Source organism: Aythya marila, assembly GCF_965140915.1.
Source record: "Aythya marila genome assembly, chromosome: 8".
NCBI classification, from domain to species: domain Eukaryota; kingdom Metazoa; phylum Chordata; class Aves; order Anseriformes; family Anatidae; genus Aythya; species Aythya marila.
In genome coordinates this window covers 15,901,982-15,927,602 of record NC_139049.1, presented here as the reverse complement: position 1 = coordinate 15,927,602, position 25,621 = coordinate 15,901,982, and the positions used below count along the sequence as shown (strand labels likewise).

Here is a 25,621-nt window from a genome sequence, read left to right as displayed (position 1 = left end):
AAACTCATAGGCAAAGCAAATGACCAGAAAGAAATCTGTTGCAGACATTAAGTAATAGCTCTCACTGTCAGATGAAAAGAAGAATGGCTGGAAGGTCTGCGAGGAAAAAAGTCCTGAACAATGAGGAAACCCTCAGGAATCGCAGCACCATCACCGAGCCCCTTGGCCAGAGCTGCCCCATCTGCCTGGGTGAGAAAAGAAACGACGGAAAAGAAGGAAAGGAAGGAAGAAAAACTGCTTTTAAACACACAAACAAATCAAAAGCAATTGACTACAAAGCCTTGTCCTCCAGACAGCTTTACTTTTACAGCAATGGATAGATCAGATATGGTCAAGTATAAAAAAACAACCTTTGGAGAACCTCTATTTTTGTATGCCACGCTTTTTTGAGGATGTACCAGCTGACACTGAGCCCTTGAAATCTCTCTGCCTCTCCAACTTTAAAATGTTTGGTCACACCAGACCACATGTGACAGAGCAGAGCTTGGCCCACCACCGCCCCACTGAGATTACAGAGATGGAAAACCATGAAGCTCCCAGGGCTGTCGCTCCTCCTCCCCGCTGTGCCACTGCCCCGCTTGGCTGTGCCTTGTCTAACAGCAGAGACCCAAATCAAAACATTTCTATCAGCTCCCTTTGAAATCTCCAGCACAGACTCTCAGGGCATACTGAGAGCTGTTTCTCCTGACACTTTCATCTTTTTCCCCAGTTTCATAATTGCACCCTGAGTCCGTAACTCCCTGCTACCAGCCCGTACTCCCTGTTGGGTGTAACACTCATTAAACATCATTAGACAAATCACGCAACAAACACCTCCCATCACAGGTTTAGCCCATGCCTCATCAAACCGGGAGCATGAATTTTTTTAATAAAATCCTTTCACATGACCAACTGCCAGTCTGTGAGTTATTACCATCATTTTTTAATCTCTATTTTGCTTGCATCTTATCATCCTGAATAATTCAACTATAGTCCCACCAAAATCCTACAAAGAATCTACTTTAATTTTAGAGAGACAAAAATAAGACATTTTCTGCTTATAACACATGCACATTAAAATATCTTCAGGATCCTAAATAAGTGGAAAAAATTACCATAGGTATGGTTAGAAAAGCAGGCTGCACAGAACAGAGGGCATCTTTGAAGCAGCTGAGGTTTCGGCATGGGTAACCCAGCAGCACATGTGGCCTGCCTGCCTGCCCGCCCCTTTGCTGGCACTACGCAGCATCCCACTCTCCCCCAAATCCCCTCCACCTCATTCCCAGCAGCAAACCCCACAAGCCCCCCATTCAAACACAAGCAGCGCTCTGCAACTCGCAGTCAGGCTGGTTCAACGCCACCACTTCTTCCTTAGGAAGAGAGAAGCTGGAGCAGGCTTAAGGGGAAGTTGCAGCCTCTGCAGGCAGTAAGCACAACTGGGTGTCGGATGCTCCCATCATGTTCTCTGGACTCACGTCTCCAACTTGCCTGATGAGGCTGGTGTTTCCCTGAGCCTGACGTCTCACAGGCTCCCTCACCAGAGCTGTCCTTGCTACGGACCAGCTGCTTTACTGACAAAGAGCAGGTATCCCCCTTCCCTTTTTATTACAAACCCCCCAGCATCATATTTGGAGTGGAAAAATAAAACAAAAAAACAAACTCCCAGCACCCTGGAGAAACCCACCTAACCTTTAAAAAGCTAAAAATGTGTTCTGTTTTTTTTTTTTCTTAAGCTACAGCACCAGAAATTTGGTGAGCTTCTTCCCTGATGGAGGACAGCTCACTGTGGCACCAGCTCCTGCCACCCGTCAGCCCAGAACACGGCGGGATGGTAAGTGGGGTCTGCATCATACTGACACCAGCCCCGACATAAGCGGTAGGCTTGGCGAGCTGCGCTCTCGAGACACGTTTCGACTTAAGATGCTCTTCCTGATTGCTTTTCCTTCTGGAAGTAATAATTTATGGGCTGCCTCTGCACAAAGCGCCTCATTATTTTTCAAAGCAAGAGCTATGAGCAGGGCACTCTCACTTCCAGCAAGGACAGCAGGCTCGAGCCAACACTTTAAGTGTGGTTTTCACGATGATTTCGCTTTATCGTTTGGCTCTGCAGAGATGTGCTAGGCAAGATATGGTTGTGTGCACTGTGCTCTCGGCACAGCAGTGGCACCCTTGCCATGAGATATTCACATCCAGCCCAGCCTCACACCCAACTGAAAGACGAGATCTCCACAGCCCTCTGACACGAGTTCTCCGTTCTAGTGGAGAATGATGTCCAGGCCAAGGATCAGCATGATTTCCTCTTGTACAACTGAAAAGCTAATAAGCTCCCTGAATCTTTTTTTTTTCTTTCTTTTTTTTTTTTTTTCAGTAATTCCACTTAAGGCTTTTCAGGCACTCCCAACTGCCTTCATACAGATACGGAGCAGAAAACTTGAAAGGCTCCAGCGTCTAAGTGCTGTTTTGGCTGCAACATGGGAGCAAGTGCCAACGAAAATGGAGTCCACAGAGATTACTCCCTCGTGGCTCGGCTCAGATGAACCTGAGACAACCCTCAACGGGGCAGGAAAAAATGACAGTACTTAGTGGACACCACAGCAAAATCTCTGTGTGTGAGGCCCTCAGCTTTGCCAATTGCTTTTTGGGTCTGAGCCATCTAACGTTTGAAAGTGCTGCCTGCTCTGGGAATCTCTTGAAAGATCTGCTGTGATATCAAGGGAAGCGGCTGCGGCTGGGATCCCCACGCACCGCACTGGAACAGGGCTGCCCCAGTGCGTGCAAAGTTTGTACTTTGCTTGCAACTCTCCAGCCTTAAAATGATTTGCTTTTTTTTTTTTTTTTTTTTCCAGTGTCCTACCTGCTGCCGCGTTGGTGGGGAGTGTAGGTAGCCAGGTGGGAGCAAAACGCTTTTTGTCTTTCAGTTGCTGGTGCTCGAGTAACGCACACACCCCCCAAAAGGAGCACTGCGCTCTTTCCTTTCCTAGTTCAACAGCACCACGCGCACATTTAAAGCGAGCCTGGTTCTCGCTTCGTCTCTCCTAACTCCTCTCTGGGACAAAACATTGTGCTGACAGTCTCAGTTGCCCACCCAAACGCCACCCTCGCCGTTCTTCCACCGCCTTCAGGGGGCTTTGCAAAAAAAAAAAAAAAAAAAAAGGACCAGTCCCACCGACCTCGGCCAGACCTCACCCCGACCCCGACCCCGGCCAAACCTTAGCCCCAGCCCCAGCTCCGGGCACCGCTCCCCCGGCCCCGCGCTGCCGTCGGGGGCCGGCCGCCTGGGGTTTAAAGCTCCCGGGGCCCTACCTCGGATGTAGGCGCACTTGCTGTCGTCCAGCGGGCTGGAGGCAGAGCCGCCCATGCTGGCGGCGGAACGCGGAGCGGCTGGGGGCTGCCGGGCACAGCGGCCTCGGAGCTCCGCCGCCGCCCGCCCCGCGCCGCTCCCGCAGGCGCCGCCTCCGCCCGCAGCCGGCAGCGGGAGGCCGGGCCCCGGCGGCCGGAGCCGCCCCCGGCCCCCTCGGGGGGGGGAGGCCGGCAGCACCGGGGGGCGGCCGAGCCTCGAGCAGTGCCGTGGGGTCGGGGAGGTGCCGGAGCGGGGCCTGAGCAGGCGCCGGAGCTGGTGGAGGGCAAAGCCCGCGGGGAGCCGTTACTTGGCAGTCACTCAGGAGGGGAGGCTCGGGGGAGGCCTCGCCGCTCGCCACAACTACCCCAAAGGAGGTAGCGTGGCGGGGAGCGGTGTCTTCTCGCAAGCGCTAAGACGAGAGGAAGCGGTCTCGAGTTGTGCCAGGGGAGGTTTCGGTGGGATGCTAGGCAAAAGTTCTTCGCTGAGAGGGTCGTGGGGCGTTGGCACAGGCTGCCCAGGAAAGCGGTTGAGTCGCCGTCCCTGGAAGTCTCCAAAAGACAGGCAGCTGTGGTGCACAGTGCAGGGCACCGCAGCTCGGCTACCTGCATTTCCATGCCCCTGAACGATAATTTCAGCGTGGCTTTTTACCATACGTGACTTTCTCAGAATCGTAGTGACTGCAAGTTCTGTGTTTTACACATAAACACTTTTAATTCTACTTGCCCACATCTGTCACCTCCTGCAATTTTTTAACATAAGTTCTGCTTAAGCTGATTGTGCATTAAGTGCATTCAAAAATTTACCACTTAGTTGATCACAGGATGATTAAAAACTTTCACATAAAAGCTTACAGTTTTTAAACAAACACTGAACTCAATTGGATTTAAAATACTGAAGACAACATGGAAGCCTTTATGCGATACCAAGTTCAGTGTTCTGCTAAACAGCATCTTCCTTAAAGCTGATGGAAAGCAACTTCAGTGCAAGTTCTCACTATTCAATGTTCTCTCTAGGCACATGCAGGTTGCACGGCAGTGTGATGGAGTGACTGCTTACCTACCCCAAGGAGACTGGCTTCATCCAGAGCATCAGTAAAGCAGTGCTTCCCAAGCCTATAAATATCTCAGCTGAGAATTGAGCCTAACACTAAAAGAACTGCGCTTCTAGAGGTGTGATGTAAAGTGGAGTCTTTCATCAATGTATTTCATCGTTACGCCCTGCTCGAAGCAGAAAGGGGGCTGCTGTGGTTTGCTCATCGTGCATCTTTGAGCTGTGTGAGGAGATGACAAAGAGGAAACATGTTATGTGCTGTTGTGCATTTTAAAGGCTTTAACTCAGAAGAATTTGGCCTCCAGTGGGTGTGGCATATCTTTTATCAAATGTATTTGAGAAGCCTTTCATAATGGACAGTGACATGAAAGATGCAAGCCAGCTCCATGAGTGGAGAGGGAACCTATGGAAAATTCATGAGCCATAAAGTGGATCGTTCTGTCTCGCCATTCAGCAGATGAAAATATGCCAAATCCCAAAAGCTTAATACTCAAGAAAGATGTCAGCATGTGTACAGAATGGGAAACCTCCCTGTCTGATTACAATGAAGGTAAAAACAAAATTAAAACTGAACAGTTTTTTTAATTACAACATTTTACACTTTGGTAGTACCTGATCCCCAAGCATTTCACAAATGCTAGCTAATTAAAGACCATATTTTTCCTTTTAAGATAAGGAAATGCTGTGTTTTAATATCAAAGTTTGTACCTTAAACATCTCAAAAGATACCATGAGAAATGTGAGCAAGGTCTGGAACAGATAGAAATGGTCCTACTTCTCTACTGTTTAATAACAAACCCATCTTTCTCTAAGATGAGAAATTGGCCCTGTTAGATTTTAATCTGATGAAGCACAGCCATACAGCAACTATCAATGATAAAGTGACACTACCAAAACAAAAATACCACCAGCAAAAACAAAGCAAGCATTTTCCTTGATTTTTTCCCCTCCCTGTGAAATCCTGATCTTTGAGGGGGAAAAATCAGTTTCACTTATCTACTAAATAGTTACTTCTCTAAATAGCTGTTTTGTGTGACATCCTAAAGGGCAACGTGGTAGAGCTCTTCCATTTTACAGAGAAAGTGAACGACGGAACCAGGTGGAGAATACCCTACTGGCATCTTCTCCCAAACAAGGGAGTGAAGATCCATCTCTGGTGGCTGTTGTGGCTTCACTACGTGGTCTGGACCCATGAGGCAGCCACTGAACATACTAGAAGCACTCATACTCAAAAAAGTGCACTGCACAGTTACTAGCTTGCCTTATTTTGTATTAGCCTCCAGCTCTATTTTGAGAGAGGAAGCAGAAGGAGATTGTCTCTGTGCTCGTTCTCTCACTTCTTTATTATCTCCCTGTAGGGGGACCTGTAATGTAACCCTGATGTGACTAAGACATAAACATGACAACAAGATCCATCGCAACACGGATAGTTACACCATACAAGTAAGACACTTTGAGTGGTTTTTAGTCACGCAGTCCTTACCATGACCACAAGGCTGTTTAACTGCAGATGGCTCATCAGAGAGACCGATAAAATCTGTGCCATTTCTGGTTACTTCCCCTGCATACCAACTCTTTTCTAATTGTAACGTGTGCAAGGAACCAGTTGCTTTGACATGGTGCAAAACAGCACTTGACTGCAGCCTTTGCTTAAGAGGGAACTGCAGGGTTCATCCTGTGTGTACTCTCCCACAACTTTTTGGTTGTCTCAGAAGCACAGAACCTTATCAGAACCATTTAAGTGAAATGCACATGACATCCTCTGGGAGAGAGAAGTAATTATCCAAAACTACCTTGCAAGATTTCTCCAAGAGAAAGTAGCCATTTAAGAATGCTGACCGCTGTAAGCAAAATAACAATGTGCTCTTGACAAAGAGAGCAGCAATAATAAAATCATCAAGGATATGTAATAAGTATGTATTGCTAGAGGAAATTGTTAATCATTACTGTCTGAAAGTCAAAACCAGGCTGCATATAATAAATACTAGGAAGACACATCGAAACATTAAAGGAGCCCTTTTCTCAGGTCAGTCTGTTGGGCGAAATATATTCTGAATCCCTTCCATATAGGTAACAGAAAAATATTACTCTTATAAGCTATTTTCAACAGGCCAGAAGGAGATTTTAAAATTTAGCTGGGGAAGATACTCTAACAGAATTACAGTTGGTTGGGGATCCAAAAAGTAGTATTTTGATAAAATAACCGTAAAAAAGGTAAGAATTGGACGTGCTTTAGCTACTGCTCTGGGAGGTTCAACTAGACGTTTGCATTGCTACAAATCTAAAATTTCCAGCCTTAGTATCCAAACAGCACACATCTTATTCCTCAGAAATACATACTTTTAGTGGAAAGGTAGAACACTTGGGGTAAAAAAACTCTCCTTAGTCATTGAAGAGTAAAATAGAGTACATTGTAAATGATGGCTAGGACCTTTCTGCTTTTTGGTACCTGAAATTCCTGAGGACTTAAGTACCTGGGCCTTAAAGACACTAGGTAAGCAGAACATAAGCATGCTGCTTAAGAATTGCTTCTCCAAAATTAGGAGAGTGGCAGCCTGCTAACTGTGTACACTCAAGAGAAGGTTTGTGTTCTTCTGTGTCTGTAAAGGCCCTACACTGTCTTGGTTCCCATTTCACTTGAAATGCAAACAGAAACCTGTGAACATATTCTGAGTAGGTTATACTTTTTTATAACTGAATACACAAGTTCTTAGTATGTACGGCATTTTACTAACTTGCATACTGAGATTGCTTTTTAAAAACACATTCTAAAATTGATTTATTACAAATAAACATTCTGTTGAGTATGGCTCTAGACACTCTGGTCATGGAGATGGAAGAGCAGTCTGAATACCATGTGAACTTAAACAGAAAAATCCTCTGAAACCAGTAACCTCACAAAAACAAGAGACTGCACCGTACTTTAACTTTGAAATAATTTATCCTCCAGCCTTGTGGTGAACAGTTCCCCTGTTCTTTTCTCCTTCTCTCTCTCTTTTTACTGTAGGAGCTGTTGGCCCTTTCTCCTGCCATGTCAAGAACTTAACGAGAGCTCTATTTTAATCTTGTTTTTTCGATACCAGCCTTTGAAGCTGGAGTCTGCCTTTGGAAGGCTGGAGAGGCAATGCTGTATCTAGAAGACCAGGAAAAGTAAAGAGGTTCAGTGAACCAAATACAAATGGGAATCAGTAAGAAGGAAACTCAGTTTGTTAGGATAATATGACGATGGAGTAAGGGTGTCTGGGAAAGGAATGAAGTCTCTGAACAGGGCTGTGAAATTCAGAATTCTTAACATGTGATTCTCAATCTTCTTTCCTATAAATTAAAGAATGCTAGAGCTGAGAATTGCCTCTGGCTGCTGTCTAGAAATGTCTCCATTTGCCTGTCCTAGTGACCAAGTAATTTTTATTTATTTATTTTTTGTATATGCACAAATTAAAATAAATTATATGTTGAAATGTTCTTGTTTACTAAACACACAAATCATATCTGGTAAATTCAAACACCATTTCCTTGTCTTCTTAGTCACTAGGTTATGAAATCTGTTCAATGACAATGCTAGAGGTGATCCTTCCTGCTCAGCTGCCAACAGAGGCTGTATTTTAATTTGTTACGACATTCTTGTCAAAACAGCTAACACAGAATCCTTTGCAAATTCATTGTTGAGGCAAGCTTCCTCATTGTCAGACAAAATGCATGGATTTGTTCCCTCACCTTGAAACAGGGATGCCATAAGGAAACCAGTAAATAAAACCACAGCTAACTACACTTTTCAGAGCTGTAGAAGGGCAAACTAGAAGGCACAGCTTAATCTGTTGATCTCAGTGGGAAGTTCACAATAAAATCTATCTGTTGTAGATCCAGTGGATTCTTTACTTCCTCAAAAGGGCAACCACATCTGCCTGCGAAAACAAAAAGAAAAGCTATGTAAGTGGTGAAAATGCATTTACAGGCTGGTATTTGCAGGAGGCTTTTCAGCACGGGCAATGGAAAGGCTCAGGTATGGTGATGTTTGGTAGATGGAGACAGGCTGAGTGACTTCCACTGCTGCCTGGCTTTGTAAAGACGAGGGAAACTTCTCATTCTATTGCTATTATGTAGGTGGCTCTACCCTGTTCGGGATGTTTGGAAATTAAAAGCCAGTATGAAATTTTATATCCAAGTTACTCCGTGTCCTGGCTGGCAGAGAGCATGATCAAACCAAATACCTCAACTGGTCCTACAGGAGCTAAAGAGCAAAACCAAATACTTCTTGTTCAAATAAAAGATGTGCCACTGTATGCATCCGACAAAAGAGGCATTCCACTATCTTTAAACAGCCTTTATTGAGGGAAGACATCAAAATTTACAAATTAGACTTGTCATTTTTCATCTTAATTAGGTAAATCATAGCATGATTCTACTTGGAACAGAAATTGTTTCCATTTGATTAACAAAGATGTGACCAAAACTTTCTTCCCAAGTGAGCTGATGTTCTCATATTATTAACTATCCTTCAAAAATACAGCAGGCATGTGCTGCAGAAGCTGAATGATCCTGCAGATATGATTAATGAAGGAGAGGACTAAATCCCCATGACATCTGGGTTTGCTTCTTCTGGGTACAGATGGTTTCGGTTGCCTTTCCTCCTCCCCTTCCCTCCCCCCTCACCATTCATTAAGACTAAGCACGGGGTTTAAATGTACTCTTCCTGTTCCAAGTCTCCATTTTCCATGGAGAAGCTTCTTACTGGGAGCCTATCCAAGACAGCATACATAGTGATTGAAAAGGGATTTGCTAAACCATCTTGCACACTGAATGTGTTGCAAGAGTTCAAAAGCATTGCTGATACGCAAAGAAGAGCTGAATAGTTTGGCTTTTTTCTTTTTTTTTTTCCTCCCTATCCTCAGAAGTTATTGTCTTGTCTGTTTAATTTACTCTCTAAATAAGTTTTGAAAACCTTAGCACTCCTAGGTTTCTAACTGTAGTAAATGGATTCCAAAATGTTTACAGGTTCTTCTGCTCATGAAGGTGAGATTCTCGGAGCATTTTACTTTCTCATAAACCTATCCATACAAGCCTAGCTTCTGACATGGGAAAGCCATGCAGTGATAAGCCTTCACAACAAAGGGCACAATGTACTAATCATGTCAGTGGGTGAGGTGCCTGCTGATCCTTGTAATCCTGTTAGCCTCGTGTTCCTCTCCAGCTCATCTGCAGTCATGCAAGAAGTTGCCCAGGCAAGAGAAGTAGGTCTAGAGGGCAGTTCCCTCATTCCAGCACTCACTGTAGTACATTTTCTCATCAACGGCACAGAATCTGCTGCAGTACTGCTAACTGGCATATTAATTGTAACTAGTATCTTATGCTGAAGCAGGAACCAAGAATCTAAGCAAATAATTATAACCAAGATTTATTTGGGTGGTAAGATTTGGACACATAGTTCTTCATTGCTAGCTAAGAGAGCAAATGTAATGGACCAGCATATTATGTACCTCTGCACTGATTTTCTTACACTTACTGTGTCACTCTTCTGGTTGTTAATGTGGGTAACAAGTAATCCATTTCTTTATCTTGTTATCTGGTTTGTGTTTGCTCTAGCCATCATTACAGCAGTTGCTGTATCTTGCAAAATACATATGTCTGTCTGTAATACAATGGGTCACATAAGCTTTGCTTTGTTTTACCTTCTTCTATGGTAACTAAGTCTAAAAAAAAAAAAAAAATAGAAAAGAGAAAGAAAAAGAAAAGACAACTCCTGTATTACTGCTGTGCAATTTAGGTACACATGTAAAGCGCGTGGCCAAGCTAGCAATGTTGTTTATGTTTCTTTTAATGCTAATTTGTATAGTACCAGACACAATGGTTTGCTGTAGTAGCTCTGAAACATACAGTTTTGATGTGCAGAATTCAGAAAGTATCTAATATTTCCTTTTGGTCTAAATGGTGCATTTCTATATGCTAATGATCTATTTACAACGGAAAAGCTCTATCACTATCAAGACTTTTTTTTCTTTTTTTTTTCTTTTTTTTCTTTTTTTTTTTTTTAAGCAGATTAAATATCTGTATTTATTATGCTTTTATTGGAAAGAATAATACTTAAAATTTGCTTGTTTTCATACACACACATCCATCATTGCAACTCCAGTATTTTTGCTGTACAGGGTAAGAACATACTGGCACATCTAAGTGCAATAAAGCTGTGCTCTTCAGGGAAAAAAAAAAAAATAATCTTTTAATGACTTTTTTTTATTTTTTTTGCAGAAGCCTCCATTCTCCTGTTTGTCTATGCAGTGTAGCTTTACCAGATTGGTTATGACCACAGTTGGTTGCAATAATGTTTGTAATTGCAATGCAACCATTGCTTTTCCTTCCTTTACCATTTCACAATAAAGTTAGTATTTCAGTAGGCACTGGAATCCTCACTGTCTGACATGAGATAAAATAAAAACCTTCTTCCGCGATTCCAACTTACTTTGAAACATAATGATTCGGAGTATTATCATAGATCAGAGAAGAATCTAGGTTGGACGGGACTTCTGGAGACCATCTGGCCCAACCTTCTGTTGGAAAGATGGCTGTTATGTTGTCCAGGGCACTGCTAAGCCAAATCTTGAATATTTCCAGTAAGGGAAATTCTACCAATTCCCTGGGCAACCTATTCCAATCTTTAATTGTTCTCACCATGTAACTTTGTTTTACTTATACCCAGACAGAATTTCTCCTAGAAGCAACTTGTTTGTATTAGACTTAATGTGTTTTCTCTTGATGTGGTCAGATAAGCAAATTAGCACTTGCCTGTCTAAATAACCAATAAAAGAACCAGCAGTGGCCTTGTTTTATTTCTGATGATGTCATGCCAAATATATAGTAACTGAACTACCTCAAGGCTAGTTTTTGTCCAAGTCAAAAACAAAAACTAACAAACAAACAAAAAACTTAAAATGCAGCCATAAACCCTCTTCTTGCCCCTTTGCACAGCCTCCATAAGTACTGGATAGTCTTGAAGTACTCTGTCAAGTACTTGGGAATGAAGGAATTAGGCAGGAGGCCACCCCATTTTAAAAGTTTTTCTAGGACTTTGCCTACACATTATAATCATGCTCTAAGTGCCCCAGCTGCTGCCTGAAGGACTCTATTTGACTCTCATTTTGTGCACTGCTGTAGACTCAAAGCAGAATGCAAATCTAATCTTGTAGTTCTGCCAGCAATTACCTGGTACTTGGTGCACTGCCCAGAATAAAATCTTGCAAAATTTTAGACTCCAGCGTCCATTTCTCTGGCATATTACTATAGCTACTTAAACAATTGCCAGAGAGAGAGCGGATAAAAATGTTTAGATTATGGAATGAACATGTATAATGGTTTGGCTACAGTCCCCTTCTATTCCCCCAAATATGTGAAAGAATAACAAGAGGAAACACTAAAAAGGACCAGCCATCTAAACAAAGCTTGTGAGGTCAAACTCTCACTTGTGCCTCTTTCTTCTTGTTATCACTGCTAGCCACTTTGCTGCTTGCTCCCAGCTGAGGGCATTGGTAGCATTGTTAATCCAGGGACAAAAACAAATGGCAAGGAGAGATTTCATGGGCTCCTGGTAATATTTTGAGTCATTCGTAGTCCTGCATTGTGCAAAATGAAAATCCTCTGAAAACGAGGAAACAGAAACTGAAGTACCTGCTAGGCAGCCTTAACTCTGGTCCCCATCATGGGCAGTTATCACTAGAGTGAGCTGCACAGATGACAACTGTGCTGGCTATGTTTAGGTGTAGCTGCAAGGAATGGTGAGGAAAAGTATTGTATTAGCTTGGCAAGACTGTAATTGCAGCTTTGAGGGAGCCAGTGGTGAAAAAGATTCAAAGAAATGAATTCTGAAGATTTTTACTAGTGGTGCACAAAAGACTTCTTTACAGTAGGTTTTCATAGCAATAAAATAGGAGAGATGTTTGAGTATATAAACTTAAAGATAGCCCAGTGAAAGCTTTATGTCAAATGCAACCTATATAAACACTTGAAGGACTGTGAAAGTCCACCAAGCATGAAGATGTTTATAGGAAGCATGCTGTGTTTGAGGACAGGTAGAAGTAATTGCTGTTCAGCCCAGTTCATGCATTCTGGATTTGTCATTGCAAAAGGAGTTGGTAGACCCTGTCTGACAGTGCTCCAGTGTCCTCTTTCCTGAATGGTTCTGCTGTCTGCTGAGTGCAGGCACCTTCTGCTGGTTGCAGCTCTGAAAATGAACAGAGCTGAAGCTGTAACCTAGCCGCATACAGCCTAATTCAATATCCTGGGAGTACGGAGAGCCAACTCTGACTGTGCTGATTTAAGTCTTTGCAAACAAAACTCTGGGATTTTTCTAGTTTCACAAGGAACCAATTCAGGGTAGAGACTGGTATCACATGGTTGTAACTGAGGTACCAGAGTGACAGTAAAAAATAAAGGAATCTGTAGAGTTTCTACCGAGTTTGCTCTCACATTTCTATTTAAAGTGGAGTGGCAAAGGCCATTCTTCTGGTTGAACAAAGGCTGGAGGGGTTGGCACGAATGCAAGAAATCATACTTTTTGGTCAATGCTCATATGTCTTAACTGTTACAATGAATGTTGCATGCAGTAGCTACCAAGTGTGGATGTTTGGCTATCCACCCTACCCCACTGAAAATACAACCTATGCCTAGATTTCAAACAAGCTGTTCCCCTCCCTGTTTTATTAAGATGTTAGCACGCTAAAAGTACTCCTTGCTATCTGGCGCCCTCTCTCGTTTACTTGTGTAGGCTGTTCTGGCTGGAGAGAGTATCTGCCCGCGTCCTCCCACTCCTCTGGTAAAGCCCTGCAGTACAAAAGTCACTCTTAACCCAGCAAACCTTACCTTCGTATTTTTCAGATACTTAAGTTGTGCCTTCTCATTACACTCTGAAAGGCTTCTAGGCAACCTTAACTTTGTTAATGTATAGTTATCAGGCAGTTGTCTTTACAAAGCGAAATTATACCTAGTATCATCAACCTACCATGGCCCAGCTCCCTGCTGGTTGTCTGGCTTATTGACAATAATTACCATTGCTACAAAACGCCATGACTAGTATTAGTGTCTTTACCTCCTCAACGTAATTCTTTTACCTCTTCTACCTTTTCCCTCACAGAGTCAACTTCATCTGAAGTTGAAGCCAATCGATTTGAGTCTCACTGCATCCTCACCACCATCGCACTGCCTTCAGCCTTTTTGTTACTCCATTTCCATGGCAAGGCAGCAATAGCTAAGCAGCAGTGATTGAACCTGTGCTCAGCAGAAGCAATGAAAGGAGACATTTTGTGTCACTGTTCTGAACTGAGAAAATTTGTACAGAGGGATGATTGCATCTTCAGTAGAAGACGTTCAGAGATGTGACTTGACTTCTGCCTCCTAATAGCAGACCATCAGGTCATCCAGCTGAGATTATAGCTATCTGAAACAGTAGCTCTGAAGTGGAAAATTTGCTCCATGTATGTGTCCCCTGCCCCTGGTGTAAGTGACACTGAACCCACCTCTTTATCTGGAGATGCAAATGCATGGTCCCAAATCCCACAAAAGGCAAGGTAGGGCACAAACTCTGAAGATTTTAGGCATTCATATAAAAGGAAACAATATGGGGGTAGTAGTTAATCACCACATTTCTATATCCTCCTCTCATGGGCTGATTGCCAAATCACTTTCTCTTCTACTTCCTTCCTCCTCCTTGCCTTTTGCATATTCTGTCAAGTTGCTTGCACTGCTTCCTCATCCCTGTTCAGTGTTCCAAAAATTGTCTTTAGCATATTTTTCTAGTTTTTCACAAAAAGCTGCAAGAAACTAAAAAGGAGAGAAATTGCGTGTTTGAGAACAACACAGGGAATGCTTTGACTCCTGGCTAATGTTCTGCTGTAATTCTTACTATATTAGGTCTTGACATTTTTGAAGGCCTTTTCATTGTAGGTTTTGGATGAGAAGTATATGCCTGCCTTCAGTAAAAATTCATAGGTACTGGCTGTTCATTCTCTCTAGGCATCTGAAAAATATTTCTGCAGGGTGGCCTGTTTGATTATTCTCTGATCAATAGCTACACAATACTACAGTAAATTCTTTCACAAGAAAATATATTAAAAACTTGTTTTCAGCTGCTTTGGGGAAAAAACTGCTCTGTAGTTTCATTGCTCAAGAACTCAGCATTGCTTACTTCTTTGGACTCTTTTTTTTTTTTTTGCTGTAAACTTCCTGGGCCAGTGGTGAGTGACAGAATGAAGTCTCCTAAAAAGGCACTTGCAATTTCTGTTTGTCTGACTAACCTATGGTGTAATGTTACATTATATCTCCTAGGGGAAGAGGAGAATGTGGCTCCAAATGTTCCTTCTGGACTTAAGCATTTAAGGCCAGGATATATGCTGAGCATGGAAATTTGTGAAAGCTATTTCTATAATTGTGTTGTGGATTTAGGTCATCCCTCCCCTCAAGACCTCCTGATGCACACCAACCCACTTGAATTCTGCAAAATAAATTATTGAAATTAATGGAAAAGGAAGCCACAAAAACTTTAGAAATTGAAACCACCTACTCTCTGATATACTTCAGTAAATCTGTTCCTGAAACACAGTAGTCACTTCAGTAAAGAATACAAAAGAACGTAACAAAGCTTCCAATAATGCTTACTTTTTTATGGAAGCAAATATTTTGGTATTTATTGACAGTTTCCTTCCATGAAAACATACTTTATCATTAGTGATGTCTAGAACTCCTTTCAAACAGCATTCTGTTTGAAGCCAATTCATTAAATTGTTTCCAGGGTTTGAAGTAGACTTGTTCTAACTTTTCTTCATAAAGTGTTCTCCTTTTGCTGACAAATTATTACAAAAGAAAAGCCTCATTTTTGTGGTTCATGGAAAAAAAAAAATCAATTTTCTCCCACCTGCTTCCACTAACTTCAAGGTATTTCAGAACCTCTAGCTTTGACCCTTGAGAAAATGTAAAGTTCTCAAATCAACACACGTTCTTTTTAAAAATAGGTATGACTTAATGTACCCTAGTCCTGTAGATGTGTAGGAATCATTATTTGAAGAGAATCACTCCTTCCTCTTTTCCTCCTTCCTTCCTTCCTTTCCCTTCAATTATTATATTCCAAAGCTGTGGTGGAAACACACGACAGATTTTTTTAAAACCAATCAAATAACAACAACAAAAAAACACTAATGAAATCTGCTTTTAAGAACTTAGTTGGATTTTTGTTTTCATGATGGAATCTGTGAATCATACCTTCTGCGATTTCTCTTGCTTAACTTCCTAAGCTCAACTTCAAATTGTATTGGAGTTTATTTTTACGTGTTTGAACCTGAACAGAAACTTCAGCTTTAGCTGATTCTATACATTTAACTTAGGTATGATTCAGAGGACCAAAGCTATTTTGCTAGTTCAGTCAATTCAAAGGCATGTAAATAGAGAGAGGCCAATTCAGAATACCTTAAATTGGTGCTTAGAGCACACTGTGAGAAAAAAAATCCCATATTTTATGAGTACAAAAAAAAAAAAAAAAAAAAAAAGCTTCTCTGATCTATTAGTCATTCTCAAGCATTCTCCTGTTCTGCATTCATCACATCTCTCTTTTCCAGTCAGACCCTGGCTACGTAATAGAAGAGTTCTTTGGTCCTTCTAATTTTTATTGTCATTGTGTTGCCACTGTCATGTTAATTAGATTAAACCAGACTCCCACTGAGACTGTAACAATGATAATCTTTGTAGTAATCTGTCAGCTCTCTTCAAAACCACTTTCAATGGCTTTGTAAACTTGCTGCCCCCACAGACCACACTGCTAAATGTTCTGTTCTGACCATTGTTGCTCATGTACATTGCAGTAATCAATATAGAAAAACAGATTCATAACGACTGGGAGCTTGAGGCATTTCACTGATCTTTCTATTCAACTAATCACAAAGAAGTTATTGGAAATAGAATAAATTTTAACTTACTTAACGTGCACTAATATTGACAATTTTAAACTATAAAATGCAAATATTGTGGGGAGTTATCTCCCCTCAGAATTTTACAATGCCTGTACATTAATACTTATCTGTTCCTGTGTCTGAAAAGATTGGCTTACTCTGTTTTTCTCTATTTGGCCTTTAAAAGGTTTTAGCCTTTCCACTAAATGTTTTAAAGATACTAATAAATTTTGACAACTTTTAACACAGCACTACAGATCTATGGGATTCCACTTCCAAACCACTAATTTCTAAATTGATTTTCTGACAGATTCCATCTGAGGAAAAAAAGGACAATGGAAGAGTAAGTGCTGAGCTGTCTTTCTTGACTTACTGCATGCAACAAGGCACTCCTCATTATCAGACTTCTCACAGTGGGCTTCATAAATACGGGTTCTTTACAAGTGACACAGAAACCACTATAACAAATAGTCAGGTACTTCTTGCTAGCCTTCTGCCTCATTTAACTGAATCCAAAAGGTTCAGTTCTTCTGTATCCAACGTACACATGTGTGTGCAGGCACAAGCACACATCTGCTTCATTCATAGACCTCTATTAGTCATCTAATTTCTCTTCTTACTACAAGTCTGAACCGGATGTGCAAGTCTGCAGGGAAGAGGGGTAGGCTATTTTCCTCTAAATTCAGTTCTTGTTGGTCATTTGGAAAGCAAAACTCTTCCAAATAGTGGAGCCAGGTGCTTTAAAAACAGTGAACATACAATGAAGATCTCCCTCCCATACCTTAACTTCAAAATAATGAAAGGACAGGGGAGGTGGAACATAAAAAGGGAAATGATTTCTTCTTTAGACCTCTACCCTAATGCCTGCTCCTAGCACCTATCAAAGGTCACTACAGAAGCCTAATTTATAAAGGTGTTTAAAAGATTACCTGACAATTGCTATCTTTGTCATCAGTTGTAGGAGCCTATTCACAGGTCCTAAGTGACTTGACTGGGTTCACATTCACAATTTGTAGTCCAAGTGGAAATTGACCTGGGCCTCCCTGCATGGTAACTCTCTAACTGCAAAATCCTAGTTATGATGTTGGGCTGAGATGTAAGGGTGTGCAATATGTACTACCACCCCAAAAGAAATTAGATATCAGATCTATGTGCCCCAAACTCAAGGGTTTTCCACAGTATAGCAGCAGACCTGTCTTTGAGTTAAGCAGCTCCTGACATGTATGAGGAAAGAGCTGTGTTATGTTTTTCACACTTTCTTGAGGTCACTGCTGAAGATGAAATAATGGAAACAACAGATGAGTTAAAAGAAAAACCCCTTGAACTATATTTGAAACATACAGCTCTAGAGACAGTCTTGCAAAATTTACCCAGCCTCTGAAGAGCATGGCTCAATAATCTGTTGAGCTTCTCCAGTGGCAAATATTAGCCTGCACTTGATGCAATCCTGCATAATGTTAACTTTTTTTGTTTTATTGACCAGCTGCAAAGCAAGGTAAATCTGTGCTAAGGCAAATACTTTAAAATAAAGTATAAAAAGAGTGAATAAGGAGTCATTTATTTGCTATAACTGAGGCGTATGCCAGGTCTGCCTAAAACTGTACCTGTTCACCTCCCCCCCCTCCCCTTCCTCACCCCCCTGGAATTTTGCCCTCCCCTCTTCTTTACCTACTTCTGTCTTTATCCTGGACTGCCTATTTTAAAATATCCTCTTGTTCACTAGTTTTATAATGGCTTCGTAGAGATAAACACAATAAACCAAGGCATCTTTATACTTATTTCCCTTCCATATATGTTTTCAGTATAAGCAGAAAACTTCAGCAACTTCAGAAAAGATGCTCTTGGTTGGGGTATTCATTTGCAGGATTGTAGTAATAATTTCAGAGAAAGCTTTGAAAGTTTTCTTCATTTGATTTCATATTGCTTCACTTACAAATGTGACTAACTAAACTTATTAGTGCCCTACTTTAATGGGATCTCTGCTGACGCTGCAAGGTACTTCAATCCTACTGCTGTGTGATATGAAAAACTCCACAAGAGGGCACCAGATAGTTATCTAAAATACCATCCAGGAGGCTATTGTGAAAAAGCAGCTCCTTGCAACTAGAGATCAGCAGTGGTATTAACCAACTGCACATCAGGCCTTCACGATACAAACGTTCAATGGCAAGTTCAGTGTTTCTGTTGACGCTTAATTTGAAGTTTGCTGTTTCTGTTTCAAATCTCAAGGAAAGCTTGGAAGCAGGTACTGCTTCTACAGTTAGATTCTATGATGTTCTACAAATGTTGCCCCACTTCTCATCCTACTACCATGCTGTCTTGTGGCGCATCCCTAAATTATTGCCTAGAGCTCTATGATGAGAGCTATGGTCATCAAATTTGTTTTCCAGGGCACAATACAATTTTAATTTTATTTATTTATTTTGCTACAAATGAAAAGCTAATCTGTGCAAGAGACGTCTTTATTATGAGGTAGTCTCAGTTTGTAGAGCTTTTCCCCCAAACACTGCCACCTTCCAAGCTTCAGAGGACTTTGACCTCATCTTTGCAAAGTCTATCTAGTTATTAATATATATATATATATATTTCAAAATGTTTGTACAGAACTTCCCCTATGGGAAACCACATATGATAGGTGTTAATGATTCCTTACTGCAGAGGACATGACATTACAAACACGTTTGCTGAATAACCAGTTACAACTAAAGTTGATTTGCATTTCTCTCAGCCCTGAGAATAATTAGATTCTTCTGAAAGTATGTGGAAAATCTCCAGTTACTTTGGGAAAATAGGAAGATAAATATATATTATATATCTGTCCTCTCAATCCACTTGTTATAATGCAAAAGGTAAGTTAAGTAGTAAAAAAGGACTTATAGGAAAACCAGATACCACTTGACACTTAGTCTGGTTTCTGTCCTCTTTACTGCCATTTTACAGAGAAAGGTGGCTGACTGCAGGAATACCTACAGCCTAACTAAAGCGTTTTGAAAAGTCATCTAAAACAAATTTACAAGACTCACTTGTAACAATTTTGAAACAACTGCTTAAAAGCAGAAGCCCCTACATAGCACAGGAAAGAGAATTAGGAAAACAGAAATTATGTTTGTTGGTTAAATCCTAAAAAAAAAAAAGTTAATGGCAGTATGAAACACAAACATGGCTGGAGATCCAAGTCCCACTAAGTTCTGGCTCACTCCAGAACATCCTGGATATATTACTAGTGACTTGCTCTAAATACCTTAGGGAAGCACCTTTGCAAACACCAAACTCTACCTGTATTTTCTCTTTGCTGCCAACCCACACTGTGGAGTTCAGACCTCGTAATTTGGCACATTGGAAAGTAAGGTGGGCCTGAGTCATTCCATCCAGGAGTGGGAACAGAGAAATCCTGAGTCCTGTATCCCCCCTAAAATTCTCTCTTGTGGGGTTGTTTTTCTCCTGTTCTATCCTGTCCTTACTTAGAAACTGACTCATTGCTGGTGTTTTCTGGCTTCCAGCTTCTTCCTTATCATGGTTCATGTTGCACAAGTACTTTTGGTGGTAACACATACTTTGCACCTTTGGAATTTTGTCTTCCAGATTTTGCCTTTCATTCATGCCTTTGCAGGCAAAACTGTGCTAGCACAAACTAGCCCTGGCCTCTAGCTGTAACACTAGTGGGAAATGTGGTGTGGAATGGCAGGACGTTGTCCCCTAGGAAGAGAAGAAAAGTTTACAAATCTTTATTGCGTGTGCCTACAGGGGCACAGAAGAAGGTCAGTGATAGTTTGTCAGCCACGCACATTCTGTAATTTCCTTCTAAAGGGAACAAATATGCTTGGTGGGAAAGTGAAGAACTTTCCCTGCCTAGAATTTATTCTTAGAATAGTTATAATAGAGTGGGATCCTTCTGTTTTTTTTTTCTAGACACATTCCTAACAGACAATTTGATTTAGCATTCAAGAGGAGCAGCATCTTTCTCCTAGTTACTTACAATAATTTATCACTTTTTTGTCCTTATCTCCTGGCCTGGGATTTATGGGAATGGAAGTATCTATTAACACTTCATCTTTCAGAGACTGGATTTTGAATGTCCATTTAGCTACATGGAACAGGGCAGCCTACACAACATCCCAGAAGTAGAAGAAAACCATGTGTTCAGCACATCGCTCTCACTGCTTGAAATAAGCTGAGCAAGGGGAATACTCTGCTATCAGAGTTGATATCATTACTGAATCGAAACCAAAATGTTTACTGTACTTGGAAAATACCAGGCAGCTCCATTCACTTGTTAGAGTCTATACCAGAACACAATGTGTTAGCAACAGTAAAGTCACACCTATGTTAGAGCACCTAAATGGCTGCAAATACTGTTAGAAAGGTACTACTTGGGGCAGCACATTTGATTTTTGTTGGCAGCACATGCCAGAAAAAAAACACACATTGCCTTTGTAGTGGCTAAACAATGTTTCAGATAAAATCAATTAATTATCTTCTCTTACCATATTTAAGGGATAAAGGAAATGCCTGGATAGCGTTCCCAGCAAAATAAAATATCTTTAATAAGCTAATTACATGATTATATAATTACTTTGTCTCCCTGAATTTCTACACCTGTTAACATACTGTCTTAAATATCAAGTTCAGAATTAATACCTGCCATTAAGTGCATGCTACCTCACCCCAGAAGTCCAAATTAGGCATGTCTTTACAAAGAATACTTTTCATTATCCAGCTTTCTTATGTCAGACAACCACCTTAATCTGTATTAAAGACATTTCACAAACTAAGGAGATATAAAATGTCTACTCAAAGTATGAATATTATGAAAGCACTGCATATTTTCAAGTACCAGCCCTAAGGCTACAGATTTTATAAATACATCTTTTTCAGTTTAAGCGAGTTTGGTATTTTGCCTTTTGAAATATTTAAGAATCTGAATTTCATGTACTAACTTTCTTGCTTATATGCCATTTCTGTAATTTGGAGGTTTGCTATTTTGAACTTTTTTTTTTTATTGACAAAATCCTTTTATCATTGCCTGAAACTTAATTTTATGAAGTAGCAAACATCTTTCCTTTCTGATACTGCTCCTGAAGTTCTTGGCTAGTTGTCACTTCAGATTTTACTTTGTTGATATGATTACTTTCAGAAGCACGCAGTTCAATCATGTCATGAAAACAGTGGCTGGAAAATACAACATATTGCTGAATTACTACCAGTTACTGATACCACTGTACTACAGTTATTCCAGGGTTGCATAATTGTTTGTCTTGTACCTACGCTGGAATGGTTCATGCCTGTTCCAAAGCTATTAGACTATAGTGTCCATTAAGAATTGAGGTCATTTCTTCCTTTTAAGAATTGAGATGATTTTTTTTTTTCCCTACACTCTCATCTTTGCCTTCTTATAAGTAATCTGCATTAGATAGTTTGGCCTGACACTCACCATCAAAGCTGGTGAAAAATTTGACGCTCCTGATTGCTCAAAGTCTGTTGCCATTCTGCACACTGCATAAGAAGTGCATTGCAGTTGATTAAGGACATGTTAGGGTCAGGTGCCTCAACATATTCAGGAAGCATTGAAGAAGACAAATGTTTCATACTAAACAAGATCCACTGTATTACTATCTGCTCCCATCTCTGCTACCTCTAGCTTATTCAGGACTTACAAACCACTGTTTTTAGAGATAACTTTCCCTCTGATTGCCACTGAATCACCACTGATTGCCCAAATGCTGGCTATATACTGGTCTTGAGTGACCTTTTTTGAAAGCAAGAGCTATATAGTGGGGCCTGAATAGTGAAGATCCTGCATTGCCTCACACAGAACTTCTTTTCCAAATGAACAAAGCAGATAGAATCTGTAATCTGTGCAACTTAATCCTTAAATAATATGGATTCTGCTACAATTCCCATTTATGCACATTACTTTTGTGAGTAGATAATGTGCCATGTTCCTTTCCTTCACAAATGTTTTTGTCTACAAGTCTTAAAGTCACTGTCTTTTCAAAGTTCTGAGAAATACTTTAGTGGGGTATTATGTTTCCTATGAATCATGGAAATTAATCTAGATTACAGCAGAGCTGATCTTTTCTGTCACACAATGAATTATTTTTGAGGCATACACAAACAAGTGTCTAGAACACGTGACCCACTAGTGAAACAGACAAAGTCTATGGCTCTGGATGTTTAGTACTGCTCAACATAACTTACCAGACTGTTAGCAAGTATATCCAAAGTAACTCCTTACACTTATCTTCAAGATGTTCATCCAAACATTGCATAAAGTGACATAACTTCAGCCTTGCTATGAAACATACCCCCAATCACTGATCACTCTGGGCCTATTAAACCCATATACAGCCAGAGAGCCCTACTTCAGACACAACATCTGTATGAAAGCGAATTTTTATTTAATGCGTGGGCATAATTCCTTCCTTTACCATACATTTGTGCTGCTCTTACGTCCAGTGAAGAGTCTTTACTCTGGATTTCTACTGGATGTTTTCACTGAATTCTTACAGCCCTAGCAAGAAGCCACACTGCAACAACATCACATCATTGGCACACATGGATCTAGTTGTGCTTGTCAGTTCAAGATATTGTCAAGCAAATGTTTATTCTTTAAGTATCTTAATTTAGCATTGAAGCTGGAACACAAAGTTTTCTTGTATCCTGAACTTTCTCTAGAATGTGGTCTGTCACAACACAACCTGTGCTGAGCAATCTTCTTTAATGTCACTCTTTTATCATTCATAGTATCAAGTGTTTTTCATTGTTAACTAAGATCAAACAACTTGTTTGCCTCTGCTTTTATTGCAATGAAACTAAATTTTAAATTGTAGCAAAATGATGATTCTGAGCCAGTGTTGGTTCAGAGGAACAACCTCAGAGCCCTTTCTTCATTCCTCTGTTCTTTCTGATTAGATCCTTTGTATACAATCTGCAATGAGCACAAAGGGTAAATGTGTCAGAAATTTCTCTTGCCCTGTTTAGCAGGGGCAGCCAGCAAAGGAGAAAGGCTGATTTTACCAACGTGAGGGCAGACAAGACTCTCAGCCTACCTAGGGCACCACCAATTACCTCACCTCATTTTACCAATCCACCACCTGTGTATTTTTTCCTCATTGTCATTTAGTTATACGCTCATTTTTCCCCAGTGTAATGCACCAGCAACCTAACACACCAATGTGGACATTTCCTACTTTCTCCCACATTTTATGTGTTACTTACAGTTCTCTGCCTCCAGACTTTGAAAATGGGAGTACTTTATTTTCCATTTTCTTCTCTATTTATACTAGTTTCTAAAAGGTAGTGAATGGATGACCTTCAATCACTTTAACAGGTAATAACTATTTTACCTGGAAGGAGGACATGGAAACAGCATGTCTCGGTTGACTGGGGTAATTTTCTGTACTATTATTTTGCTGCTACAAGGAGCATGAGAAGAGTTCCCATTACACAAGGAGCACTGGAAGTCACAAGCTGATGAAAGCTATATAACCTATCACGCAGCACATTTTTTTCTACCTACTACAGAGAAAGCTGCAAAGAACAAACACAAAGAAGAAGGCTTGAAATACAGTATTATTCACGTCCTAGGCTTCCTTGTCTGCAATGGGAGAACAGAATCACAGATGGTGGCATAACGTGGGCTGAAGGGGACCTCAGGAAGTCCCCGTCCACCCTCCTGCTCAAAGCAGCTCAGCTCTGGGGTCAGATCAGGCCGTTCAGGGCTTGAGCCAGTTGGGTCCTAAAAACCCCCAAGGTAGGGGATGGCTGAGTGTATCAGGGCAACACGTGTGCTGCTTTTGTGTCTTCCTCATATTCTGTTCAATCATTCTTGTTTTATTTATTTTTTTTTGCACTCCAGTTTAGTCACGCCTTTCTTGTAGTGTGGCCCTAGAACTGGACACAGTACCTGGATGCTTTTTAATGACTGCTAAACAGAGGGGGGAAAATTCCCAACAAATGTCTTGCTCACACCATGCAGGGTGCTGCTGCCCTCAGTGCTGCCAAGGCTCTGCAGGCTCCCCATTCCCACACTAAGCAGGGTATTTGGTACGGAGCAGACCTGTGCATCTACACCACATATTTCCCCTGAACAGGAAACCTCTTCATGTCAATGTCTTGGCAGACTAACAGCCTGCACTTGAAAAGTATACAGCGGCCTTTTTTTTATTTTATTATTATTAAACACCCTTAAAAGTACTGACAATACTGTGTTGCAGAGAAGATCCAATGCACTGTTATGAACTGGTAAATATGACAAACATAAACCACAATCAAATAAATATTCTTATAAATATGGTGACCTGGATACCACTGACATAACTGATTAACTGTGCTGAATTTCTTTTTGTCTCCCTTTATGCCAATTGCTTTTAAAAACGCCTGGCTTTTTTTAAATTTACGTGCCACTGTATACCCCTGGATTTTACCAGATACTTCCAACATACCTCACACTCCATCTTCCTTTGGAGATCTGCCTTCCACGAAACTGTGTGCTTTAATTTTGCCAATCTTATTTTTGCAACATACAATTCATTTGGCTTTTTTCATCTCAGACCAGTTTTACCAATGGCCACACATTAAGACATGAGCTAATCCACTCACCCAAGTACTGAAGACCCTAAGCGAGCAAGGCAGTTTCTATGAATGATGTTTTCTGGTGTAGCTTCCCTGAAGTCTCCCCTTCTTCACTGCTGATGAACAGCTGAAACATGAGAAAAATTTCAGTTATTGGTTCTGACCTGTTGCATTCTAAATAGAACTGATCAAAATCTTTTTTTTTTTTTTAATCTTTCTATACAGCTTTTGAATTTCAACTTTAAAAAGCCCAACCTAGCTCACTTAATAAGAAAAAAATATCCAAAAACATGTCAGGAACAAAGACAACTGTTAAATCCATCCCTATCTTACTGGCTGTGAGATTTAGTGGAGAGATTCGATCGCACTTGGAAAATGGAGAGGTTCTTGTTGGCCACCTTGCCAAGCAAGCCCTTTGGGAGGCTTTAGTTATACAGGCTGCTGTGTTGGTCACAAGGAGTGTGGGGGAGTAAGAGCTGCTAGGTAAAAACGTTTGTTTACAACCACCAGGAATAGCCTGGTTTGTGCCAGAATTTCTTAAAAATAAGAAGTTTTGCAAAGAGAGAAAAAATCCCAGCCAGGACTTTACCTGTTCATATGCCAGTTGTGCAGCCGTTGACTGTAAAACTCAAGGAAAACTTAAAGCGTTTGCAATACCCCATATTGAGCAATTCTACGTTATTTTGTAGCATCATTAAAGACTGAAGCATGGGCTTATGTCTCACGAGAGGAGCTCTGCCCGCTTTTTGCCTTCACC

The 25,621-nt window shown here is 41.0% G+C and overlaps 1 protein-coding gene and 1 long non-coding RNA gene across 2 annotated transcripts in view; both read right to left on the bottom strand.

The window, feature by feature from the left end:
- Positions 1 to 3,369, bottom strand: part of NIBAN1 (niban apoptosis regulator 1) — a 65,554-nt gene extending 62,185 nt beyond the window's left edge. The window contains exon 1 of the mRNA XM_082765552.1: positions 3,283 to 3,369. Coding sequence (XP_082621678.1) covers positions 3,283 to 3,337 — 55 coding nt within the window. The 5' untranslated portion in view covers positions 3,338 to 3,369. The remainder of the gene's footprint in view (positions 1 to 3,282) is intronic.
- Positions 3,370 to 7,969: 4,600 nt separating this feature from the next.
- LOC309880506 lies at positions 7,970 to 25,523 on the bottom strand. The gene is made up of 3 exons (XR_014317986.1): positions 25,454 to 25,523; positions 24,892 to 24,991; positions 7,970 to 8,271 (listed from the first exon to the last, which is right to left on the bottom strand). It is a non-coding gene; the product is annotated as an uncharacterized lncRNA (long non-coding RNA).
- Positions 25,524 to 25,621: the final 98 nt, after the last annotated feature.